At 53.1% G+C, this 26,225-nt stretch overlaps 2 protein-coding genes across 8 annotated transcripts in view; one reads left to right on the forward strand and one right to left on the reverse strand.

Moving 5' to 3' along the window:
- Nucleotides 1-3,013, reverse strand: part of IFT140 (intraflagellar transport 140) — a 55,560-nt gene extending 52,547 nt beyond the window's left edge. For 3 of the 7 annotated variants that reach the window (XM_040253640.1, XM_040253621.1, XM_040253590.1), the window contains exons 1-2: nucleotides 2,929-3,013; nucleotides 2,166-2,284 (exon numbers count right to left, since the gene is read on the reverse strand). The gene's annotated coding sequence lies outside the window, so the exon portion shown is untranslated. Of the gene's footprint in view, nucleotides 1-2,165; nucleotides 2,285-2,928 lie in introns of those variants that run through there. The other 4 variants (XM_040253631.1, XM_040253613.1, XM_040253604.1 and 1 more) reach the window with 3 other exon arrangements.
- Nucleotides 3,014-4,836: 1,823 nt separating this feature from the next.
- CRAMP1 (cramped chromatin regulator homolog 1) overlaps nucleotides 4,837-26,225 on the forward strand; it is a 44,398-nt gene continuing 23,009 nt past the window's right edge. Inside the window, exons 1-6 of the mRNA XM_040253654.1 lie at nucleotides 4,837-5,087; nucleotides 7,176-7,522; nucleotides 16,525-16,718; nucleotides 18,523-18,676; nucleotides 20,133-20,216; nucleotides 21,651-21,699. Of these exons, the coding sequence (XP_040109588.1) occupies nucleotides 7,177-7,522; nucleotides 16,525-16,718; nucleotides 18,523-18,676; nucleotides 20,133-20,216; nucleotides 21,651-21,699 (827 nt within the window). The 5' untranslated portion in view covers nucleotides 4,837-5,087; nucleotide 7,176. The remainder of the gene's footprint in view (nucleotides 5,088-7,175; nucleotides 7,523-16,524; nucleotides 16,719-18,522; nucleotides 18,677-20,132; nucleotides 20,217-21,650; nucleotides 21,700-26,225) is intronic.

Consider the following 26,225-nt stretch of genomic DNA (forward strand, 5'->3'; position numbering starts at 1 on the left):
CACGCTTCATGACCAAAAAACCAAAGTGTAAAAACAGAAGCAATTCTGTAACAAATTTAATAAAGACTTTAAAAATGGCCCACATCAAAAAAATCTTGAAAAAAGAATAAAGAAAGTAGACTGGTGGTTGCCAGGGCCTGCTACAGGCGGTGATGGGCAATTAGTGTTTATTATATATAAGGTTTCAGTTTGGAAAGATTGGTGGCGATGACCACAAAACAGTGTGAAGGTACTTAATGTTGTCATCGAACTATACACTTATAAATGGTTAAAATAGTAAATCTTATGTATATTTAACCACAACAGAAAAACTGCAAAAAAAAAGCTATCCAGCACCTACAAAATTCCATCACTGGAGAAGGGAACAGGCTACGCCATTTGCTTTAAGCAATACAACAGCTGTATCAGAGAAAGCCATGCAGGCTCATTTTGGGTTCAGAGAGAGAGAGACCCTGTTCTTCCAGAAGCTGGAAGGCAGGAGGGTACAAATGAACAGTCACATTTCAAATGTTTATCTTCCTTTTATGAAAATATACCCTGACCACTAAGCTCACCACCACAAGCTGGTGGTGAGTTTAATGGGTGCTGAAAAGCACCCATTCAGGCTCCGGACAGATGGCTGGGCACTGGCCGGAGGAGCGGGGGGATAGGAGACTGGGGTCTGTGGGGGTAGGATCCGTGGCCAGCTGCACACACTCCATTAGGGCACATGTGCACTGGCCCAGGGCTCTGGATCCGAGTAAAGGCTTCATGCAATCGTTCACACAGAGCCACAAGGAAACACACTGGGTTAAAAGCTGGGCAGCTTAACGCAGCAAGGAAGCCTTTCACAGTGAGTTCTAACATGTTGCAGCCACCAAGGGTCTAAATTCTGGGCTACAGGAAATTCTTACGTTTAACAAGTTTACTCTCTGAAAATATGCCTTGGAAAAATGAGTAACATATCAATCTTCTTGTAATGACGGAAAAAGAATTATAAAAGCACTTGGAAAAGTTAAACTTGATTTCCTCTTTTATTTCGAACATCATTTTGTAAGGAGCGAGTATGCTAGAAGATCTTTAAGTTACTTTCTTCCCACTGGGGCTCTCCCAGAGGCTCTCCCCTTCACACCCCTGCACTGGGTACTCAGGACGCCTCTTTCCACCAGGCTGTCCTGTGCTTCTGCCCAGTGTCCTCAGAGAACCCTGTATTCTCCATTTAGACTGTACTGTAAGTCTGTGTTTGACTGACCATCCTCCACTCCTTACCTGATTACCTGCCCCACAGAGTGAGGGGCCACCAGAGCATAGCCAGCCCCAGAACACTGCCTCCACCAAACAGGCCCCAGTACATGAATCCCTGATGGAGATACTTATTAGCAAGGAAAGAGGCTTTTGATGTCTTGTTTGTTGCAGAAACTGGGATCAGGCCAGGGTGAATGAATCCGGTTTTATACAATGAATAAATGCTACTTGGGTGAAGGCAATGGCACCCCACTCCAGTACTCTTGCCTGGCAAATCCCATGGATGGAGGAGCCTGGTAGGCTGCAGTCCATGGGGTCGCTAAGAGTCGGACACGACTGAACAACTTCCCTTTCACTTTTCACTTTCATGCATTGGAGAAGGAAATGGCAACTCACTCCAGTGTTCTTGCCTGGAGAATCCCAGGGAGGGGGGAGCCTGGTGGGCTGCCATCTATGAGGTCGAACAGAGTCGGACATGACTGAAGCGACTTAGCAGCAGCAGCAGCAGCAAATGCTACCTGTGTACCAAGGCTTCCCTTGTGGCTTAGTTGGTAAAGAATCTGCCTGAAATGCACGAGACTTGGGTTGGATCCCCAGGTCTAGAAGATCTCCTAGAGAAGGGCATGGCAACCCACTCCAGTACTCTTGCCTGGAAAATCCCATGGACAGAGGAGACTGGCGGGCTCCAGTCCATGGGGTCACAAAGAGTTAGACACGACTGAAGCAACTGAGCACACACATACACATGTGCACTTACAAACAAAAGTTATCAAAGTAAACAAGAAAGAGAAATGACTAACAATGAAATCGCATCCATTAATGGCATCGGTTCAGAAACAAGGGCACTTGCTTTCCTAAAGGCAGGGTACCTCTTGAACATAATGCCGTTTGTCAATATATAAACTTTGGAGGAAAGAAAAAAAAATTCCACTTGTTCTCACCGATTTGCTCCTCTCACCTCCAGCCGTGCAACCTCTTCAGTCTTCAGGTAAGCCACCTTTTGGGAAAGAACGGCTCGTGGTACTAAGGATGACTTCAGTTGCATCACTGCTTGGAGACGCTGTGGGAGAGAACCAGGACTTTGAGGCAACGGAGACGGAGTGGAGGGGCGCAGTGGAGGGCACTGGAAGCCACCCTGAAAAGCCTCACTCTGAACCACCGTCCCCGGGGCCTCGTCAATGCAGGCTCATAGCTGCATCCCGTGGACATGAAGAAACACCATCTCCGGCTCGGACCATGCGGTCCCGCGGGCCGCAGGACTGACAGCGCAGAAGGTGGTTTTCTGAATCCCTTCCGGGCCCGGGCCGGCGCTAGCACCGCCAGCGCCGCCCCCTCCCCTCCAGCTCCGCTCTCCGGGCCTCGCGCCGCCACGCGGCCCTCAGTCGGACCTCGCCTCGCGCTGAGCCCTAGGACACCCGCCCCGCACCCCCAAGCCTTGGCCTGATCCGCCACCGCTCGGGCGATCGGCCCAGGCAGGGTTTCTGGGTGAAGATAATCCAGGAGGCGAAGAGGGCCCGGCGCGCCTCGGCGTCGCCCTTCTCCCGGGCCCAGGCTCCGGGCTCCTGGACCCGCCAGACTCCCCGAGCCGTCCCGGCCCTCGACCTCCCGAGCCGATCCCCGGCCCTCCCTCGTCGTCGCCCTGTCGTGAGGCTCCGGGCCCCCAGACTCCCTACTCCCGGGTCCCGGGCCGGGGGCCGCACTCGCCTTGGCTGGGCCTCTGCGCCGCCGCACGTTGCCTGGACAACGGCCGCCAGCCCAGCTCGGATACAGCCGAAACCGAGCGGGCGGACGCCGAGACCAGCCGAAGCGCCCCGAGACGCCGGAAAGAGCCGAAGACGCTCGGAAACGTTCGTGCGCAGCCGAGAGCAGGATTCCTCCCGCGGGTGGCGAGCTCCGGGGCTGTGCAGGGCAATTTCCCCCTTTCTCGGTGGTTGTCTAGAGTCCACAACGCCAGCTCGCAGAGGGGCCCGAGGGGACAGAATATGCCTTTCTGCCCAGAAAAGGGAAGCTGGTGTATTCTTCTGTATGTGATGGGGATACACGGTCGGTTCGCGACCCGCTCCTGTAGTTCAGTTTTTCCAACTACATAGGTCAGCCAGGAGGAAGGCAGCAGGGAGACTGGGAAAGGAGAACGCCATCTTTAAGATTCTCTCCTCTCTAGTTAATCTTATTGCTGGGTCTCTTGGACCCCAAAAGGTTTGTTAGATTCTTATCTATCTCCAAGAGGGTGTCGTTCAAGAGTATTTCTGAGAAAAGTCAGTTGATTCAACATAGTTCCTTGAAGTTGGTAACTTATGCGTTCAGTGCTTTGAGGGAGGAGGCTTATGGACGCCATTAGAGAGAAAATAGCTTAGAGTAGAAAGTACGAGTTCATTTAGTTAGAAACTAACCTTTTCCCTAAGCTTGGCGGTTGACTGTATTCCCTAAGACATTAGCAACGTGCCATCCTGCTCTAACGGTCTGGTGGGTTAAACTAATTTTGAAAGAAAAAGCAACGTTATTAAGAAAACTTACTATAGCAAACAGCAGCAAAGGTCTTTCATTTGTTAAGCATACAAGGAAGATTCTATTTTAAAAAACCCATTTTCATAAACACTAGGATTTTATGGAATAAATTTAATATGTAATATTGCGTAAATTTAAGGTGTACAAAATGTTACTTTGACCCATTTATATGTGATTAGATTGTAGAGATATCACATTCGTCAGTACAGTGTTATTGTCTGTATCCATTATATTGTGCAAGCTTTCCAGATGGCTCAGTGGTAAAGAATCCACCTGCCAATGCAGGAGACAGGGGTTCGATCCCTGGGTCAGGAAGATCCCCTGGAGGAGGAAATGGCAACCCACTCCAGTATTCTTGCCTGGGAAATCCCATGGACAGAGGAGCCTGGCGGGTTACAGTCCACCGGGTCGCAGAGAGTTGGACACGACTGAGCACGCAGGCATTACATTGTGCATTACATACCACTCCTTAACAAATTTGTACCCTTTTAAGCACCATCACTCTTATCCCTCCTCCATAAAGTCTAGAATTTGAAAAACACTCCTTTATCGCCAAAACGAAGAAAAACAACCTAAGCGTCCAGCACCATCGGCAGCGCTAAAAAACTTGAAAGCCTTCACACTCAATCCAATAAAGGGTGTGTTTATCTGCCTCAATCGCACTTCCACACTTCTTCGGTAAAAACCCGGTTCGCGCCGGATTCAAGACTCAGAGCTGAGGCGGCGTTTTCTTCTCACGCATCCGTCAACAGGGCTCGGGCCAATCACAGGCTAGACTCTCACTCTATTGGCTGTCGATCCACCAATCCGGAGAGACGTACCAGTCCGCACGGCCGCGAGGCTAGCGTCACAACATTACCCGCGTCGCAGATCCGCCCTCCGCCCCCACACAGCGTCCCTGCGTGTAAGCGCGCGCGCCCGCCGCTGACCAATGGGAAGGCCCCTGGAGGGGGCGCGCCCGCTGGAAACCTTGGCGTGCTCGGCCCCGCGCGCGTCGCCCCGCCCCGGCTCGCACTCCCGCCGCCCCGGCCCCGCCCCGCGCGTCGGCCCCGCGGACTCCGCCGGCCGCCGTAGCCGGAACTGCTCCTGTTCGCCGCGGGCCGGGCCTCAGGGAGGCTGAGGGGCGATAGCACCGGCGCCCGCAGCCTTCTCAGCCGCACGCCGACCGCCGAGAGGAAGTACCGGGGCGAGTGCCGTTCGGCGACTGCTTCTGAGACGGGAGGACCACACCGGCGTTGCGGTCTCTCAGCAGCTGGCGCTCGGGGGCCGGGCTGCCCCACTCGGCCGGTTCTGCGGGCGCCCGGGAGGACCCCGGCGGGCCCGGGAAGCCAGGCTGCTGCGAGGCGTTGATGAAAAAGGTGACCGGAGGCTGGGGGCTCAGGAGGGGTGGACCGCCCCTACTGGCTGTCGCGGCGAGGCCGGCTCCCAGCCCGAGTGGGGCTGCGGGAGAAGCGGCCTGCGCCCTGACGGCGGTGGTTACGCACGCGGTGTTTCGTCCGGGCGGCTCGGGGGAGCCCGGACCCAGGGGTGTTGCGTTGACGGAACTCTTTGTGTGCAGCTAGAAGTCAGCCAGGGAGGTGGGGTTTTGCTTTTCCTTTCCCAGAAGGTGACAAATGGTGTCCTGCCGGGATGGGGCTTGAGGCGATCCCTCCTCTGTGCGCGGTCAGGAAGTAAGGTTGGAGGGACTCCGTGAGAGAAATCCATCCCCTGGTTTCCTTTTCCCTCAAAGGAATACTGAAATACGTCAATACCTTTTGAATTCTGAAAAGCCACGTTTTTCTGTATTCAGGTAGCGTCTCCCAAGATTTAGCTGGCCGACGGGCAAGTTTATTCTGTTGTAGCTGATGGAACCACTGCCTGGGTCCTGGGTTGACTGTGGGTAGCTTTGGGATGATGGCTTGGTTCCTGGAAGGTAGGGTTCGCCACATTATAACCCAGAGAAGGTTATTTGGGAGTGTTTTCAGGTTTCTTAAGTAGAAACGGATAGGATAAGGGATGAATAGTGAGACGTCCTGTACTACTACCACGAAGTCCTTTAAATTTGGGCATCTGTCTTACATAGTTCTACTCTTTGGCATGGCAGGTTTTTTTATTTTTATTTTCGACTGCCGTGGATTCAGATGGTTTATGACATCAGTTTCAACAGATGAAAGCTGTAGCAGGTAGTTTTGAGGCATAATACCTTTTTTGAGCAGTAGTAGGTATCACTATGATTTTAATCATTTCCAAGTCTTTCTAGGAGAGGTCCTTACACTCCTGTTACTGTATTTCATTGTTGGCCTTGATGTCTTGCTCTCATTTTCCTTTTCTCAGCAGTCGTGTTGAGCATATCAAACAGTTTGGGCACAGTGTCAACACCTGTTGAGGAATCTGGTTTTTACTTTTCTTGCTTCATCGCATGTGCACATTATTATTTCTGGACTTACAACGTTGATAGTACCTGAATCTCCTTGAATAAATTGAATGGATCTGCTTTTTGGGCGACAAACATTTTTAAAGTCATCATATTTTGTCGGTGACATTGCCCACAACAGAGAGTCACAAAGTTAGTGCAGGATTTTTATTCATGGTTAGCTAGAGTTTTGAAAGAATTCTCTTCTGTCCATTCTTACCTGGAGGTTACTGTGCTGTCACTTTCACGGGTGACTCCAGTCTCTTCCACACAACAGGCTCCTTTGTTGAAAAACATTTTTAATTCGTAAATCCCCACAGCAGCACACATCTCCCACCCTCAGAAGCAAGACTCCCAGAAACCCCCAGCTTATTATTCTTTATGTCTGTTTTAAAATAAGCAGGCGGACTGGCAGCCTCGGGCCACCATGGAGTTCCCTGTGTACGCAGGCGAGCCCGCGCCTCTGCACGGCCGGGGTCGATCCGGGCCCCTCACCCTCGCTCCAGGGCCAACTTTGGGGGCCGGAGTGCGGGGCAGGTGCGCGGGCCCGGAGCCCCGCGCGTTTTGGGGGGCGGGGTGGGGTGGGGTGGGGTCGAGGGGCGCGGGCGCCGAGGCCCGACCGGCTCAGGCAGCGCGGGGAGCGAGGCCGGCGCGCGGGCTGCCCAGCGCGCAGGCCATGAGCCGCGGGCCCTTCGGGTAGGTGGCTGCAGGACCCCTGGACCCCGACCCGGGCCCTCTGCCCCTTCTCCGACCCTGGACCGGGGCGCCGCGCGGGCAGGGCCGTCCGGGCGCGGCCGCCCAGCTGCCGCCCCGCCGCCTCCGCGTCGCCGGCCACCGTTTCCTGGGTGTCGGGCGGGCAGGCGCGCGGGGGTCCCGGCCGGGGTCCGGCGGGCGGCGGCTCGGGCCCGCTGGCCGGGCTCGGGCGGGCGGGCCGCGGGAGGGGATCTGGAACAAACAACGGCGGCCATGTTGAGAGGGGATCGGTGCGGCTAAACTTCTCGCAGGCTGCGGGCCGCGCGCCTCACCCGGGTCCCCTCTCCCCCGCCCCGACCAGGATGACAGTGAAGTTGGGAGACGGCGGCGGCGGGGAGGACGGGCTCAAGAGGCTGGGCAAGAGGTCGGCCGAGGAAGACTCGCTGGAAGGAGAGGGGCCCGGCGGCGGGGACGCGGCCGAGGAGAGCGGCGGCACAAAGAGGGACGGCAAGACCCCCCGGGACGGCGGCGACGGCCCCCAGGCCCCCTCGGGCGGCCCACAGGCCCCGTCCCCGCCGCCCGCTTGCCCCCAGGATCAGCACCACTTCCTCAGGTCCAGCGTGAGGCCACAGAGCAAGAGGCTCAGGAAGGACTCGTCCTGCGCTGGGGGGAGCAGCGGTGCGGGCAGCTCCGGGCCCCGCGGGAAAGGTAAGGCGACCCCGGCCCCTTGCAGGGTGTGCCCTCGCTCCCCCGGTGGGGGGCCCCTCCCTCATGCCTCCCTGCCTCCACGCAGCTGGGGTTCCTTCGTGTGTCTGCACCCACACTTTGAGTGGCACTTTGGAGGGGACATGCTCTTTTCTTGCTCCAAAGAGACTGTTTCTGTGTTTCGACTGTGTTAAGGGGCAGTAAGTATTCCTTCCTTGGACATATAGGTTTCTGATGGTTGAATTCCCATCCCCCCCAAAAGGCACTTGGGTGATTTATATGGTAGGCTATTTTAAACAGTAAACAGTAGTTTAGAAACAGATTGAGAAATTACGGGCTGTGTCTTTTCCTTAGCCTCAGATGGTGAAAATACAACAAAGGAATGGACTTTTGAAACTCTTGTGGGGAAAGGTTGATAAGTCGAAAATGAATGATTCCGAGGGTCCACCTTGGGCCCATCACCCTCTACTTCAAGTATGCTAGGCTTGCGAGTGTTAAGGGCCTCAAGACATGGCCCTTTGAGTTTCTACTAAGGTTTCCTTGGGTGCCATGAGAACATCTCCCGTAGCGTTTAGTAAGTGGTGAAAACATTTATGACCTGACATAAACAAGCAGCAGTCCACAGGATTTGTCGTGGCATTCTCGGGTTGTTGAGGACGTCTCAGCTTTACTAGGGTCCCTATCAAAATAATAAGAAAACCATGTATTGTTTTCTGTTTGTATCTATTTATATTTTAGCATTCTGTTTTTTCTTAATGGTACAAGTGAATTGTTCTTAATACTCTTTTTGTTTCAGGCCAAGTTTGCAGCACTTTTATAGATAGCATATGTAACAGCATTTTCTAGTGAGCTTCACATGAGAAAAACTTTTACTTTGTTCCTTGGGAGATGGAATTTAAATAATTAGCTGGTCCTGATAATATTAAGAAGGAAATACCTCAGAAGCTAGCGGAGGACCCATTTTGGAGATCTGTGCCAAACGTGCAGTTAAACTTGCTAACTTCTGCCTCATTCTCAGATGAGGACTGTCCTCTGAAATCATAGCCTTGCTCTTTTTTTTGGGGGGGGGGTGAAGATTTTTGATGTAAGTATACTCACTTGGAGATGTAAGCATGAGATAATTTTGTATGCTTCAGAAGTTAAAACTTGTCTCATAGAAGTTTATTTTGGTGTGAAAGTTGCTGATTGATTAGGAAAACATTAATTGGTTTTCCTGGCTTTGTTTTGTAAAAAGCAGTTTTTTACTTCTAGTCAGGGAGATGTCTTAAGTTACCATGTATGAGTGCTAGGGAGCCTCCAAGGGTCTGTGACTTCAGAAGCACTGGCTCTGACATCCAGTCAGAGTGTCTGGCTTCGGTCCCCTGGCCCTCTGACCTCGGTCTGCTCGCTTGGCCCCTCTCGCTGGCTTTCTCCTTGGAGAGGCACCCTTCCTTGTGAATCAAGGAGCACCGGGGATGGTTCCCCTCTCTCCACGTGTGGCTGCTGAAATGGAGCGAGGCACTGGAGCGAGGCGCTGGAAGCTCTCTGCCCCCTGTAAATGGCTACCTGTGAGGTGATGTGGTGTGGATGTGATGTGAGACTTCAGTTAGAATGTTGGCAGTGGGTGAGGGGCGGTTTGCTTTCCCTTGCACACTTGAGTGTGGGTCTGATGGGGAAGGTTTCTGATTAGCCTGGCCTCGGATCTGTTCTTAATTCTTGCCCAAACGTGGTTGGAGCAGCCATCCAGTTCCCATTAGTGAAATGGAAGTTCGCTAGAAATTGTGCTGCTTACAGCTTGTGTGTATTCCTGTTTTAGCTTGCAGAAGTTTGATAAAGTGAATAATGAAGCTAAACTGTGGTGCTGATGTTTGGGAGAGGAGTGGAAAGTGTGTTTCCTCTGCTTCACAGATTCCTGGGCCTGCCTCTGGCCCGGAGCTTCCTGGTGAGGCCGCCTCTGGGCTGTGCCTCAAGTTTCCCCATGCCCAGGACATCCCCTGCCTGCCTCGGCAGCCTCTGTTCCCTCTCCCGCCCCTTTGACCTGCAGAGAGTAGGTCAGTTGTAACCTTGGGGAACATTCTTGGAGGAGCTGTTTGTCGCACAGACGGTGGAACTCTCCACCTGTAGTGATGAGCATGGACCAGTAAGGGAATTTTTCCACTTCAGGAAAGTAAAAATTTCCATTATATTTGAGATACAATCACAGCCCAGCCAGAGAAGGCTCCTTTGGTTACTGACCACTTTCCAGTTTCAGTCTTAACGCATAGAGAACTCTGCCGGCGTTTGGGAGGAAAAGGCTTGGGGAGGAAAGGAAGTTTTCATTTTGCTTCCGTCCACACAAGTACAGTCTTTTCTTTTTTCATAAGAATGGACTCTTGTCAACTTCAGTGAAAAACCAGAAGTGGAAGTCTGAATCAAATCCTTTTTGAATTGACCAGGGGCAAGTGGCAATGATTTAGCACCTGTGTGCCAGGCATTTTGCACCTCTGTTACTTTGCTTTTTATTTGGGCTCAGATACCGAGGAGTGTTGTTCAGAGAACATGCTCAGCTGAGACAGAAGGTAGGCTGCAGGTCAGAAACCAGTGGCTCTGCTTGATGTCAAAACAAATGCTCCCCTGGCCCTGCCATGCACCCCAAGTGGCCGGAGAACATACTTGAGACTGACTTCACAACCTGCAGGAACCAGGCCAGGAGACAGAGCCCCCACACCCTTCCCGTGTGGTCAGTCCACAATGCACATCTCCGGTTCTTTGTAAATGGGGATAACCCTGATGCCTGCGTCACTGAAATAAGTAACTCCCCGAAGCCCTGCATGACCGCCAAACAGGCTGCTCTTAGGGAAAGTGGGCCTGGCTGCCAGGTCAAGCTTCAAGCCGAGTTTGAGGGAGTGGGCGGGGTCGCCTGTTGGGAGGTAGGATAGAGGTGCCAGGAATGCCCCCCGAGCCGCTAGGGGGTGGGGGGGCCTCAGGGGACGCCTGAGTTGGGGGCAGAGTCAGACCCTCTGGTTCCAAGGCTGTCCCCTCCCCCCACCCAAGAAGTCCAGTTCTGCAGAGTCAAGGAGCAAGTCAAAGGAGGCACCGTCCCCACAGTGCGGTTGCATTGTCTGGCTTTACTGTGTCGTGCTTAGAAATCAGCGATTCCATGTACAGAAAGCGTTTGCACTTTGCTTAGTCTGGGGTCTGCCTGTACCTTCCAGGGTTTTTTTAAAGGTGTCTCAGACGTACCTTACCCTGTTGCTGTCGACCCTGGGAAGATGGTATCCTTTTGGATCTGCGGTCGGGAGCCTGGTGTCTCCACCCTGAGTTCCAGGGGTTCGTTCACCTGGGCTGGAGGGGTGCTTGCCCTGCCCGAACTTTATGTTCCTTCCGTTCAGCAGCAGACAGGTCAGTCCACGGCCGAGGCTGCGCTTCCCTCGGCTCAGGGGCGCCTGGGGTCCTGCGAGAAGGCAGAGGCCGGGAGGCCAGGTGGTTGTCTCCCTGGTGGGCTCTCCTTAGCCCTCACCTCGCAGAGTGCCCGGCCTGGCGAGGCTCTGCTGGCATCCATGCCGCGGTCACTCTCATCCCTCCCCAGGCCAGGACAGCCAGGCGGGGCAGTCCCTGCCTTCCGTACCCACCAGGGGCAGGGGGACACACCCAACCCTCCAGAGACCATGAGGCCGGAGCTTTGTGGTCCTTGTGGCCAGTCGGATTGTCACCCCAGGGTCCCTAAGGTCTCAGCTTGTTGAGAGGAGAAGTGAGAGGCAGGCTGTTCTTCCAGCTGTGTCCAGCACGTGCCTCTCTCCCCACCAAGGCTGCGTGTGCAGGAGACATGGGGACTGCGACATGGGATCTATTGGGTGACACTGGCCCCCCTCTGTGTGCAGTGGGTCAGGAGACCTGCCGGCCCAGGCCATGTCAGAGTGGTCACAACAGAGCCATGCCAGATGGAGGGGAGCCCGCCTGTGGAGCAGAGCTTCTAGGGAGTCCCTCAGTCAGAGCTGTGCCCTGGGCCGGCTTCACGTCCAAGACGTGGACAGATAGCCTGGGCAAGTAGGTAAGGGAACAGTTGAATTTTGGTTTAAAGGCTGAGCTAACTATGGAGTATTAGTACTTCTTGACTTTCAGCGTCGACACCGATGTTTCCACGGTGTCTCGTGAACTTCTGCAGTTGTCTGGTGCCCAGAGTGTACACGCGTCAGGGTTTTCATTTCATTTGCCTGGAAAATCCCATGGACGGAGGAGCCTGGTGGGCTGCAGTCCATGGGGTCGCGAAGCAGCAGCAGCAGCAGCAGCAGCACGTTGTGTCCTGTTTCAGATGATATGAAAATACAAAGATAGCGGAGTCACAGATGCAAAAACCGTCTTTGTCCTGGATGGGGGTGTGCTGGAGTGCTTTATCACATCAAGAAAGGGTGGTGTTCTCAGCACCGAGGACCAGCGTGTGAAATGTGCCTGGGAGTTGTGGTCCCCATGTTACTCCGTAAGGAGGGTGTACGATTTAGTGGGAACACTGGGTCGTAGTTGTGTTTGTCTTAAACATCTGTGAGAGGAGCGAAAGTCTTCAAGGGAGGCCACGCCTGGTTTGAGAGAGGGGGACACTGAGCGTCACGAGGTGCCGCTGAGGCAGATGGAGTGCCAAGTGCTGGGGGCAGTCCTGGTGGGCAGCACGTGGCTCTCGGGGCCCAGCGGACGTGGTGGGCAGTGGGGATGGGGGTGCTTGGATTCGTCCGTGGGGCGGCACCCTTCCTGGGAACCGCCCCCCGTGTGCCTTGGTGGAGAAGGCTTTTTCAGCAGCGGCACAGAAGTACCTCTGAGACCCTGGGCATCACACCTCCCGTTTGGACTGAGCACAGCCTGGGGCGTCTGCTGGGCCTCCTTTCGGGCATGCCGCCCTCCCGGCCGTGAGCCTCCGCGGTGCCAAGCGGCGCCCTAGCGGGGCTGGGGGCAGGCAGGCGGCGAGACGGGAGTGCGCCTCTTGCCCAGTGCAGGCGGGCTTGGGTGGATGTTTCTGAAGCCCTCGAGTCCAGCCCGACAGGGTCTTCCTGTCCCCTGGGACTTTGATGTTATGCTCAGGAAGTTTGCAGGCTCCAGAGGAAGGCTGAGGACAGAGAGTGTGCCGTGATGGGGTGTCACCACATCCTCAGCGTCCCCCGGGAAGTCACACGGCCATGCTAGGCCAGCGTCCCCACAACTCCTGAGCCTGCCACCGCCTCCGTCACAGACAGGGGCCACTGAGACCAGGTTCTCTCCCTCGTTTGCCCGTGACTCTGTGTGTCGTAAATGCTGAGGCAGCCACGGCCCGGGTGATGGCCACCGGGATGTCACACGTCCTGGTGTCCTGGGAGGATGACGCCAGGTCTGGAGTGAGAGGAGGGGAACTGGCTGGGCCCCGGCCGCCTGGACCGTGCGGCTTTCCCGCTTTCAGGGCTTCTTTCCCCTTGGTGATGGTGACTGCACACGAGGACAGAAGGGAGCAGGGCGTCCAGACACGCTCCTCGGGGCTGGGCGCCTGCGCTTCTGGCAGAAAGATGGCTGGTTCTCTGCTGCGCGGTGCTGAGGGGGCACGGGCAGAGAGAACGGGCGGTCTAGCTTGTCTGGAGTGGACGGCCGGGCAGCGGGGGACGCAGACAGAGGCTGCACATCTGTGTTCCTCAAATGTGAGCCCTGGAGAAGGGTGCAGCCCGAGTGGGTGGTCTGGGAGACCAGAAAGGGCGCTGAATGGCCTGTTCCAAGGTGGCGCCGGGCCTCCGGGGCCAGTGGTGGGTGGGAGTGACGGCGCCGGCTCCCCAGCTCTCGCTGAGCGCACTGTGAGGCCTGACGCAGCCATTCCCTGCTCTGAGGTAGAGAGGCTGCCAGGCTCTGGTCTCGTGCGTCCTTTCCCTCCTGCCTTCCCAGTGCTAACTTCTCACGTGCAGGCTCTGACTAACCTCTTTGTGGCCTCAAGCACGGTTGCAGGTGTCCCGTTGACTTGGGGCCTGTGCATACCCACGCCCACCTCAGGGAGAGCCCCACGCCCACTAAGGCTTGTTTAGAGTTGTCTTCTCGACGCCCCCCAGCCCCCCTTGCCTTCCTGCGCCTCCATTCTTCTCGCTGGCTTCTCTGTCTTCCCCCTTCAGTCGTCACTCTTTCTGTCTGGACTTTTCCTGGTAACCATCTCGTTCTCCTAGTGTCTCTTATCCTGCATGTCTTTTCCCACTTGAGTCGCAGCGCTTGAAGGAACCAGAGCTCAGGTGGGCCGCCGTTCTTCCTCCTCGTCTGAATTTTCAGGGATGTACCAGGTGCTGTGTTCTCTCCCCCCATGAAGCTTTGTGATTTTACTCTGTTTCTGAGAAGCATTCAAGGTCTAGAGTGACGGGCAGCAGATGTGGAAATGGTTGCCTGAGGGTCCTTAGCTTTATTTTCCTCTACTGAGGATGAACTGTTTTTGAAACCTGAGCAGGAGAGGCTGAGCATCGCTGCTCTGACCTCTGGCCTTGAAGAGGGCATGGTTGATGGACTCAAGGACCTCCTCGGAGCAGCTTTTAAGTCGCCCTTTCCTTCACGTCTGCTGGTTTGGTGTATTCTGTGGGTACCCCTGAGGTCCCTCCAGGCCCAGAGATGCTTCCATTCAGTTTTCCATCACTGTTCATCCTCCTTGTTGCGGGTCACCAGCGAAATTTCACAAAAGCCAGCAGGAGGCCTTCGTTAACAGAATTTTCAAAAATGTGTTATTTCAAGTACGTTGATACCAGTGTGGGCTGGCAAAGGTAAACCTGAGCTGTGATTGTTAGTAAGTTGCCTTTGTCTTGGAAAAGGAGGGTTTAGTGAACGTGTTGTCAGAAGTTGAAAATGACTCTGAAATCCTTTTTGTGGGTGGTGCAGAGGTGGACAGACAGCCCTGCCTCAGAGGAGTACTCATGAGGAGTTACGGGCTCCAAGTCAACCAGAATTTCTTTTATTTGAGAGTGGGTTTTAAATGGCACCCGTGACCTGATCTTGAGCTCATGGAGAAGCGTCTCTGACCTGCGCACAGTGGAACGAAACCGACGATCCCTGCACACGAGCTGAGTTGCCTTGCCTGTTGAAACATCTTGGGACATGCCGGGCTCATGAGTTAGGTCAGGGGTTGGGTTTGGGTTGGTGAGGAACTGACAAAGTCAGGTCCTGTGGCGAGGGCGTCCTTCCCCCGCTCTGTGCCCGGGGATCCTGAGGTACAGGGCTGCTGAGCCTCACAAAGCGGAAGGAGGCAGCTTGGGACCGGGTTGTCTTCCCTGACTGTGTCTAGGATGCGAGGGGTGAACATACAGGTGCAGTGACAGAAGGGTCCCTCCCGCGCTGTCTGGCATGGGAACCCCTGGCCCCCTGTGGACCCTGACCACTAGAGCTGTGGCTGGTGTGACTAAGGAACTGGTGTTTTATTTAATTAAGATTTAAATTTGAGTAGCCTCGTTAGTGATTGTCTAATTGGGCTATACAGCTCTGAGAAATTGTGAATTCTGTTACCTGAGCATGTTGCTTTCTGAAGGTGGCCCGCTGGCCTGATAACACCTTTCCCCACAGGAGAATCAAGCGCATTCCATGTACCTGAGTGGTTTTTCTACACATATGAATACATTCTCATGCCCAGTAGCTGACTGATAGGATCAGCTTTTTTTAGATACTGCTTATGTTGACGTTAGGCCTTCTCAGGTGGCTCAGTGGTAAAGATTCTGCCTACCAATGCAGGAGATGCAAGATATGCAGGTTCGATCCTTGGGTCTGAAGATCCGCTGGAAATGGCAGCCCACTCCATTACTCTTACTTGGAAAATGCCATGGACAGAGGAACCTGACGGGCTGTAGTCCATGGGGTTGAAGAGTCAGGCACGCCTGAGTGACAGAGCACGCACACATGTCGATGTGATTACAAGGATCCACACCTTGAAAGGCACAGTGAGGCATCAGAGGGGAGAGTGACTCCGCCCTGCCCGGGGCCCCAGACAGCCCCTGCACTTGGATTCTGCAGGGGTGGTCTTTGCAAGCATGCATGGAATCACTTTTAATTTGTCACTTCTTTTATTTCTCACGATTGTCTTTTATTCCCTTTGGAGGCAGAACCCTCTCGAAGGGGTGAGGGAAACATGGCCCCGAGTTCCCAGTGAGCACATGTCTGCCCAAGGAGGGCCCCCAGCAAACTGACCGGGAAGTGGATCTGACGGAAAAGCTTATGATTATCTCATCAAGAAAGCATTTTAACAGTTATCTGCACTTGTTTAGCTTTTCCTGTTTGAAGCACTTTTGTTTTTATGATCTTATTTTTACCCTTGTCATTTAGAGTTTGCAGATTCTAACCATTGGATGGCCCTGTGGTTCCGAGAAAAGAGAATACTGGTTATCACAAAAATACGCTGGGAGTTCCCCTTCCATCTGAGAGGAAGGAACTGGAATAGGTGGGAGGGCTGGGTTAGGTTGTAAAGTGTATGGTTATCTGTGGCCTTTGCCTTGGCCTCACTGCCTGTGCCCTCCTGGGAGCCTGGAGCCCTGGTCCTGGGCCTGGCTTGGACCCCCACGCTGGACTGTACGTGCTGCCGCCTCCAGCAGCGTCTGCAAGGACTCATCTCAAGATACGGAACTGGCGCATCAAAAGCGTGTGTGGGTTGTCACTCACTCTCAGAACACCAGACTTTGTTGATAAAAAGTGATCAAGAAAAACGGGAGTTTTGAGACTTTTAAAAGGTTCTGTGGGGTCGTGTGGCCCATATTTTGAAGTTCCAGTTGTAGCTTTAAGAAGGTAGTGTCTTACACACATGTGGACGTTTTCTTGATTTTGAATTTCAATTTGTTTGTTTGAAAATATAATTACTTTACCCAAAACTTCATTTGAGAAAGACAGGTGCTGAGTACCTCCGCAAGGCCTTGTCCTTGTACTCTCAGTGGTGCCACATAAATGCTCTGTTTCCTTTTTCTCACTGTTTAACCGTTCACGAGGGTCAGAGGTCAGGGCAGGACCATGTCACTCACTTGCTGGGGGCAGGGCCTGGGGCAGCTTCTGTTGGTAACAGATCACTCACTGTAAGGTTCTTTCTCTCCAAGGAGCTGATGGTGGCGGATCATCGGCTGCAAATGGGCCCGGGGTTGCCCCTGCTGCCCCTGCAGGGGGCTCTCGCTCCTCCTCCAGGAACCTGGGGTCTTCGGGTGGGGAGAAGGAGGAAGGCAAGAAGGTTCGGCGGCAGTGGGAGTCCTGGAGCACAGAGGACAAAAACACTTTCTTTGAGGGGCTGTACGAGGTAAGCTTCCTGGAGCCTGCAGGGCCAGTGGGGCTCCCCCATCATATCCCACCTGGTGGCCCTAGGCCTTGCCCTCTGACCTTGGCCCTTCAGCTCCTTGGTGTGACCTTCAAAGCTGTTTCTAGTGAGGTGGCTGTTAGGAAGTGTCTTTGCTTCTCTCTTCTAAGATGCTCTCCAGTGGCTCAGAGTGGGGCCCATCCCTCTGGGCCTTCCCCTTGCAGCTGGTGGCAGTTTTGTGGGAGAGGAAGTACCTCAGCTAGATGCTGGAGGAGGCACTTCATGTGCAACTCTGTCTTGTCCTGGCTCACCTGCCATTGTTTCTTTTAACACAGAGAATGAGTATTCACTCTTTAGGATTTTTACTTTTTGATCTTAAATTTCGAAATGATTTCAGAGTTGGAAAAACCGCAAAAAGAATACAGGGAATGTTCACATGCCCTTTTCCTGCTTCCCTGATACCCTCGTGACTGCAGGGTGACCACATAGTGAGGAGGATCAGCCTGATGTCATCAGTGTTTCCTCTGGGGTCCTCCCCCGGGTCACATTGACGCACATTGTAGTTGGCTCCTCCCAGTTGGGACAGTTCCCTCAGTCTCCCCTCTTTACCCTGGTCTCTTGTGACGCATTGGGCTCACCTGACATTTCCTTGTGGTTGAGCTTAAGCTTTGTGTTGAGAGTGCCGCAGGAGTGCTGTGCATCCTTGGTGTGTCCTTGTGGTAGCCTCTGCTGTGCTCTCGGGCCTGCTGTGTGAACCTTGGTCTCTGCATTCAGGTTGCATCTCTCAGGTTCTCCACTGCCAAGTCTTCCTCTTTTTTTAACTTTGAAACTGTGTGAATACCTTGTTTCGCATCATTTTTCCTTCTTCTAATTTAAGCAACCAGTGCTGCTTACTGGAACAACTATTACTGTGGTGCGTACCCAGTGCCAACCTTCTGGCTCCCTTATTCTGTGTACATTTATTAATTGGGAACCCCACGCCAGGAGCCGTCCCTTCTCCATTTATGTTGGCTCCTGTGTCCTTCTAACATGTTTCCGTTCAACCTTGAGTACTTCCTTTCTCTCTGGCACCACAGGACGCTCTAGACATTCCTGGTGTTTTCCTTGCCCCAGACTTGGCAATGCCCATTTTCCCAAGGAACTCTGTTCCTTTTGGAAAGTGGGATTTAGAAGCCAAGCCTTGGGCACCCATGGTGCTCATTGCTGCCGGCGTGCTGTTACCTCCAGGTCCCCTCCCATGCTCTTGCTTGCTTTGTGTGAGTTTCAGTCATGGGCAGTACCTGGACAGCATTGACACTGTGTTCTCTGGAGTGTAAATTCCGTCCTAAAAAATCTAAGCTGTACTTGGCTTCTGCATGGAGTTGCTGAAGGAAGGTCCACAGCTGTATTCAGAGAACATTCTGTGTGATCCTGTTTAATACCTTTTGTATGATTGAATTGGTGAGACTGTTTCTGAATAGTTGACGCGTTAAGATACCAGATACACAACACCCTGAGCTCCTCCATCCTGTCATATCTGCTGATTATTGTTTATGGGGTTGTCTCATTTCATGGGCTCTAAAGAACTCTAGACGTTAAGCTCTTTGTCCAAGTGATAAGCTTTACGTTTCTCCTTCTCCGGGCTCCTTGCCTCTTGATATCCACCTGTTAAGGTCGTTCTGTTGCTGCTTTGTCCATTGTTCTGATGGAAACCTGAGGTTGTAGGGAAGCCGGGCTGCAGGTCACGCCCAGTAAGATCTGTGAAGCATCTGCCTTGTCCAGAGGCTGCCTCGTCGTGATTGTGCGTGCCGCGGGCTCTGTCTTGCAGCACGGGAAGGACTTTGAGGCCATCCAGAACAACATCGCCCTGAAGTACCGGAAGAAGGGCAGGCCGGCCGGCATGGTGAAGAATAAGGAGCAGGTGCGGCACTTCTACTATCGCACGTGGCACAAGATCACCAAGTACATCGACTTCGACAACGGTGAGCGCCGCCTGCCCGCCTCTCCCTGGCCCCGTGCCCACCCAGCACACGGCCTGGAGTGTCCTCGGCTCAGCACGCCTGCTGGCAGGAGGCCTTGTAGCTGGCGGTTGGGCTGAACTGCGAGGACGCCTGTGGCGTCTGGTTGCCTGGCTCGCTTGCTGGGAGGGAGGGTACCGTGGTCCTGGATCCTACCTCTTCGTTACCTGTCTTTCTCCCCAGGGGGCCCTGGTGGGTTAGGAGTGGGCTGGGCCTGGTGTGGAAGGCTGGTGGTGGGGGGCTGGCCATCCAGGGCTTTCCTAGGCCCTCGTCACCTATGTTTGAGTCTGGTTTGTGTGGTACTGTCTTTAAGTCACACGCCTAGGTCATGCCAGGTGCAGTCCTGACTGCTGCTCAGAGCACCCCTTCCGTTAGCTTCTCTGTCCTTGGGGAGGCATTGCCGCCTCCTTTGTCCACATGCTGGGAGAGCCGTGTCCGTGTCACTTCTGCCACTTCTCATGGCTCGGTCCCTCCTGTGACTGCCCGGTTCTGACACTCCCGATTAGCAGCAGTGCTGATGCAGGATGACCGCTCACACCACTCCTGTGAACTCTGCCTGTGCCTCGCAGGTGGTCTTTGGCCAGGCAGCGAGTTCTCGCCTACCCGATGGCACCTCCAGCTTCCCGGCTGCTTCTCCCTGTGGTCAGGGTGCCAGGGCCAGGGCTTCCTCCAGCCTGGAAAGGCCCAGGGGTGGTTCGAACTGTCCTTGTATAAGAAGTCTGGCTTTGGAGGGTTACTGTCTACTGAAACTGCTTCACCCTGCTTCCTCGCTCGCGTGGACGGGGCGTGGAGGACTGCGTGCTGCTGCTGCTGATTTGCGTGTTTACAGAGAGCCCTGGCTGGGTCTGGCTCGCAAGCCATGGTTTGCTGTCCTCTGCCCTGGAGAAGTCCTTTCTCGATGCCATGGCCAGCAGCAGGGCTCTCGGGACTGTGTACCAAGCTCCAGACAGTCACAGTTGTGATGGTCACTGCACTTCCCGTGACAGTGTCCCTGTCTTTCCTTTGAATCTTCGTGGATGTCTCCTATCCGCCTGTCAGTCTTGCTGTTTCTGTTCTGAGCTTCTTAGATCTGTCTGTGCTGCCCGGCCCCCACCACTCTCCACCCTCCCCTGAGCCCGTGTCGGGGCTCAGCCGGGTCTGTGCACAGAGAGGTGATCCCACACTCCCACGCCGCCTGGTGGAAGCCCACCGTGTTGGGCATTCCATTTTCTCTCTAGGGACATTGCCCTGCCTGTTAGAGTCCCCTCTTCCCTCTTTTTCTTTTGAAAAGGGCAAAAACAGCACCATATTGCTGTGTACTCTGCCTTGTGGTCCAGGGAGCAGGGGTCAAAGCCAAGAAGCACCCCCAGTGCCCTGGCATGACCTTGAGCCCTGCACGTCCGTGCTCTCCTTCTGAAGCTGCACCTTCCCTCGTTTTCAGTGTTCTCCCGTGGGCTCAAGAAGTCGTCCCAAGAGCTGTATGGCCTCATCTGCTACGGGGAGCTGCGCAAGAAGATCGGGGGCTGTGAGTACCTTCCCCAGGGCCTCCTCCCGGTGGAGCTGCAGCTTTAGTCCTGGGGCTCTTTGTTTTCTTCCCAGCTTTCAGCCTGAAAACATTTTAATGTACAGAATGTTTTAACATGTAGAAGTATTGAAGGAGGATGTATTGACCTCACACAATGTCGTTTAGATTTTACTGGCCTGAACCTTGGCCATATCTGTGTTACCTCTCCTGCCCCCAGCCCCTCCACACACTGGCTTTCTTCTTGGTCACCCATGGGACTGGAAGTTGCAAACGCCCAAGCACTCTGTGAACCCCTCAGCCGCTGGCCCCTGAGAACAAGGATGTTCCCCTGCACGCCCAGCATGTGTAAGATGTTTCCAGTGGGCACCACAGCCTCACTGGTCTCCTGCCCAACTCAGGTCTCCCAGGACATCCACCACGCCAGACGGTGCACACCTGTCCACAACATGCCCATTCACAGCTGCTGTGTCTCCTGGGTCTGGACTTAGAACAGCCCCACTTCCTGGTCTTTCCCAACTCTGGTGCTCTGCGGGGTCTGGGACCCTCCCTTTGCCTTGGTCTCAGCGTCTCCTCGTAACTAGATTCCTTTTAGCTGTACAGGTGTTCTGGCCTTCCCGTGTGACTGTACACGTGAGGCTGCAGCCTGTCAACATGGCTTGGGAAGGCACACCCCTGCAGGGCCACCTTGTAAGATGAGGCTGAGCTGCCACCGAGTGCGTCACAGTGGGCAGGCTGGTGGGGCGGGCATTCCCTCGGTGACCTGTGCTCCCTGAAACAGGCAGGACTTCCAGGAGCCTCTGAAGGAAGGGCCAGGTGTCCTGGCTCCCTGCCCCTCCTCCTGCAGGCTGAGGACTCCTAAACAGATTCCTGGCTCCTGCTCTGAGTGCTCTGCTGAGCCCTGAATCCCTGTCCTGCCCTGAAGCACTCCTGGTCCTGGAGTGCTGGCCCAGTGCTGGGGCCCTGTCTTTGGTCTTCCCATCCGTGTCACCCAGCTGGACCCCTCCCCACAGAAGGCTCCCCCAGCCTTGTCCTTTTGTCGACTTCCTGTCGACCCTGGGTTGAGGGGGCGTGGTGTGCGTCCACTCTAGTAAACCCACAGGGCCTCAGCCCATGCTTTGGCAGAGCTGTTGGAGGCAAGCCCACAAGTAGCTCAGGAACCCAGCAGGACAAGCGTAGTGGGGCATGATGGTCCCCAGGAAACGGTAGTGTCTCATGAGGTAGTTGTGGGCGAGTGGTTGGTGGAGAGGGGACAGTGCTCTTGGTGCAGGTGACATGTGGGTTCTGGGGGGCTGCAGCTGACATGGGTGTTATTCTGGGAGGCCCTGGTGCTCCATTAAGTGGTTTGGATTGTGCGCTGAAGGTAATCACATGGAATCTGGCTGGGCTCTGCTCCTGGCACCTTGATGCTCACATGTGTTTGTTTTTGCACCGAAGGCATGGACGACAAGAATGCCACGAAGCTGAACGAGCTCATTCAGGCTGGGTGAGTAGGTGGCGTGGGTGGCAGGCTGGCTCCCATGAGTTTGCACTTTTTTCTCAAATATGGACCTTGAAATACATGCAGTTTTCTCCCCTTTTCTCAGTGAGAACCATTAAAACTTGAACTTGTCAGAGTTAACCCTTATCTCCTTGCAGCTAAGCATCTGCCCGTTAGGAGGTGGCCAGCCCAGGGGAGTGGATTGACCTGCGCCAGCTTCTCCCCGACCTGGGGTCCATCCCTGTTCTTTGCAGGTCTCCACTCAGCCCTCACTCTCACGGTCTCACTCTTCTCCTCAGTCTCGTGCTTTGTGGTGTGGGAGCTCCTCTTGCCTCTGGAAGGCCCTCTGTCCTGTGCGTTTTTCTGACAGCCGTGTTGGCACCCCAGCTGCTCTCCTTCCTTGGCCTGATGTTGGATGGCCGGTGGGCCCCTGTCCCTCAGGCTGAGGGCCTGCCAGGTGGGCTGACCATGTGCTTTTGCGCTTTGGCTCTGGCCCAGCATCTGTGCTCACAGAGGCTGGCAGTGGGTTCCTAGGCTCTGTGTCTGAACTGCCACCCATTTGAGCAGGCCTGAGAGTGACCAGGTTGTTTGGACCACCATGTATAAAAGAGCAGAGACTCGTCCCGGTGGCCAGGAGGAGCAGGTGGCTTGGCCAGCTGGCATCACTGGGCACACCAAGCTTCCCAGAGGTGTGGGGTATGGTTGGAGGCCAGCGGCCCCGGCCCCAGTGTTGTTTATTACCCCCATCCACCTGTGCACCGTCAGTGTCAGACCTGCCTGCCTTCCTTCCTGCCCTCATGCCTGCCTTGTGCCTGTCGGGTGGGAGCTGTGTTAGCTCCAGGATCTAAAGGTTTGAGTGGTGGTATGTGCACGAGCCTTCCCGGGAGTGTCATCCCTGTGGCTGTGTGGATCCATGGTCTGTTCATCCTTCCCCCACTCCCTGGTAAGGGACATAGGCAGTTTACAGAGAGTGAAGGACTTGCCATTGACTCCAACATTTGTCATAGATTCCCAGGGAAGGAGTGGTGGGTGTGTGTGTAGACCTTACAGGAGACTGCCCGCTTGCTTTCCAAGGAGGCTTCCGGGTGCCCCCATGTGCCCCACGCTGGGTGTGCTCAGACTGTCTGATCTTCTGAGCCACTTTGCTGGTGAAGGGGTGTCTCACTGTGGTTTTTCACTTCATTTCCCTGAGGGCTGGTATTGAACACCTTCTGAAGACCTACTGGTCGTCTCTTGTGGGGTGCCACTTCAGGTCTTGTGCCCACTGAATTTTGAATGTCTTTCATTTGTTCCAGACAAGTCTTGTGTCAGGCAAGTGACTTACAGACGTTCCCTCCCAGTCTGTGGTTCATCTTAGTGGCTTTATCAGTGACCTTCACAGGGTAACCATTTTCAGCTGTGGTGTAGTCCAGTTTGTTGTTTCATTGTTTTTTTCATATTTGGATCATGCTTTTAGTATGTCTAAGAAGTCTTTGCTGAACTCAAGTTCACAAGATTTTTTCCAGTGTTTTTTTCTAAAAGTTTTATGGTTTGATATATAAATCCACTCTGAATTGACTTTGGTGCACACCATGTTGTTTGTGCTGAGGTCCAAATTGTGGCCTGTGGGTGTGTCCAGTGGGACTGGCCCCACTTGCTTCCCCTATTCTCTGCTTTTTCACCCTTGTCTAAGGTCTGTTGACTATACTGTTGGGTCTATTTCCAGACTTTAAATTCTGCTCCATTGATGTATTGTGTGTTCTTTTGACAACAGACACCAGCTTTTAAGAACAAAGCAAAAATCCTGTAAAAGTGAGAGAGTTGGGGGGAGTTAGGAAGGTGCCTTTGGAAAAACTAGTCCTTGACATCAGAACATTGAGTATTTATCTCACTTCCCATCCCTGCCTCTCATGTAGACTGTTTCCAAATAACTGTCTATCTCCTTTCATTATAAAATTGTAGAATTAGATTAAGGAGCAAATGAATTGAGAAAAGCTCTAAAATTAAATCTCATTACATTGGTCGCAGACCCAGCAGCATAGAATTTGGCACATGTTTATTAGACTTATCAAGTTAACTTTGCAGAGAAGTAAATGAAAAATATAAGAAAAGAAAGCTCGACTCCGATGCACACAGAGGAGTTACTCTGTTGCCTGTTCTGTTGAAGTCACTGGTGGAGGACTCAGAGGGGTCTTTGCATCGCTCTGTGTGAGCAGGACCGGGCCTGATTCTCCTGCGTGTGCTCCTCCCCAGTCTGGTTAGGGCCAGGCCTCCCTGTGCTGGCTCCAGCCTCCAGCCACTCCTAGAACTTTGATTTGTGAGAAGAGGAAAGGGATCGTAACCTCAGAATGGTCTCTAGTCATAAAGCAGGCCCTGTTCAATTTCTCTTAAAAAAAAAGGAAGTCTCAAAACAGCAGTTTAACGTAAAATGTGGTTATCACAATTACAGGTACCACGTGACATGGCTCCCCAGCTCTTTAAATCTTGCTGCTGCTGTTGTGTTTGTCTGGGATGGAGGGGCAAGAATGTCCACTTGTTCCAGAACCCTTTGTTGGGGAGACCTGTGTAAGAACTGATCCGTTTTTCTTGGTTCCCTCTCCAGCGTCATCAGAACATGCTGGGAGTGCTCTGCTGTGTGTTTCCCCGGGGTTGAGGGGGTTCAGTCTCAAGCACTTGGTCTCAGTGGAGACCATGTTCCCTGCAGGCTCTCATCCTCTCTGAACCTTCCCTTCTGACACAGCGGTGGGGGAGCTGGCTCCTGGGGTCTGCCTGCCCAGATAACTGTTTCTCCTAAATTCACAGGCTCAGAGAAATTTAAGTAAAAGGAAAAACCAGAGGAACTACTCCCAGTTAAAAGAACAAGAGTATAGAGAAGGGGCATCCAGTGGTGACAGAGGTTCTGATCAGACCAAGGACCAGAGAGGGAATGTGATCCCCCTGCGTCATGGAGGGACTGGTAGAGCTGAATAAGAACCCATGCTTGTAACTGGACACAGGGGTCTTTCAGCTACACTCTTAACAAACAGACCCTAAGGTCTTTGCACATCATCTTATGGGAAAGACTGCCTAGAGTCAGAAAGAGCTGAAAAGCTCTCCTGGGTGACTATTAGTTAATGAAGCCAGTGTTGGAATGGATTGGCTCAAAAGATGACAGGCGCTGAAACAGAACCTGAGAAGGGAAAAGCAAAGTAGAACCTCACCTTCAGTATCCACTACCAGAAAGCCCCTCTATTTTTGACCTCCTCTACAAGCAGAAAGCCCTAAGTAGAGGCCTGTGTGAATATTATGTTAAAGAAAGCTACGAAGATAAAACCTGATCACAGAATGGAAAGGGCCGGGGTATGAGAACCTCTGCTTCCTGTGGTACATTCAAACATGGGACACCAGTTTTGGTTGAGCCATGTTTGCTGGGTCCCCAAAGCAAGCTGGCAGTGGACTGGACCACTGAGCACACGTGCTGTGGCTGCTGGAGCGCCTCTGTCGGAGGCCCTCAGGCCCTGGCCCCACTCCACCATGGGCTCTGGGCTGCTCAGGCTTCTCCTTGTTCCACCACCCTTCTCCTGGGACAGCTCTTCCTGCGGAGTGGTGCCCGTGTGGGAGGCTTTTGTGTTCATCATATGTGACTTGTAAGAATAAGACGTTTAAATCCTTAAGAAAATAAAAGAATGAGGGAAATCTCCTGAGAGAACAAATAATGAAATACACCTTTCTAGTCTACCCCATGCTCAAAAAGGAGGTAATAAAAATGCTGAAGGAATTAAGAAAGGCTTTCATTAGAAATGCAGATAACTGGCATAAGGATCTAGAAAATATAAAGAGGAGCCAATCAAAATTAGATAATTAAATTACCAAGATGAAAACCGAGCTAAAGACAGTAAACCGTTAATTAAATAATTCAGAAGAACGAATAATTGATCTGGAAGATAGAATAACAGAAATCACCCAATCAGAACAGACAAATGAAAAAAATGAAAGCAACATACAGGATCAGTGGAATAATATGAAGTGTGCCAATCTACGTGTAGAAGGAGACCCAAGGGGAGAAGAAAGAGAAAAGGGAATCAAAAATAAATTTTGAAAGTTTTCCAGACCTAAAGTGGGAAACAGTTTTCAAGGGACCAGAAGCACAGAGGGTCCCAAACAACAAGAACCCAAACAGACCTACTCCAGGGCACATCATGACAAAAGATAAAGAGAGGATTCTAAAGGCAGCAAGAGAAAAACAAAGAGTCAGTTACGAAGCAACCCCCACAAGGCTATCAGCTGATTTCTTTACAGAAATGGTCCAGGCTAGAACGGAGTGACAAAATAAATTCAGAGTCCTGATAGGGAAAAACCTTCCATTTAGGATACTCAACCCAGCAAGATGATCATTTGGAGCTGAAGGAGAGCGAACTTCACAGACAAACAAATACTAAAGGAATTTAGTGTCTGCGATATTAAACCTATCCTAAAAGGAATAGTAAGAGGTCCTTTCTAAATAAAAAGAGAAGCAGGAGTCTATAGGAAAGGGAAATACCACAATAAGAAAGAGAAATCTATTAAAAGGACTA

The sequence above is a fragment of the Oryx dammah genome, unplaced genomic scaffold (assembly GCF_014754425.2).
Source record: "Oryx dammah isolate SB20612 unplaced genomic scaffold, SCBI_Odam_1.1 HiC_scaffold_2, whole genome shotgun sequence".
Lineage (NCBI taxonomy): Eukaryota > Metazoa > Chordata > Mammalia > Artiodactyla > Bovidae > Oryx > Oryx dammah.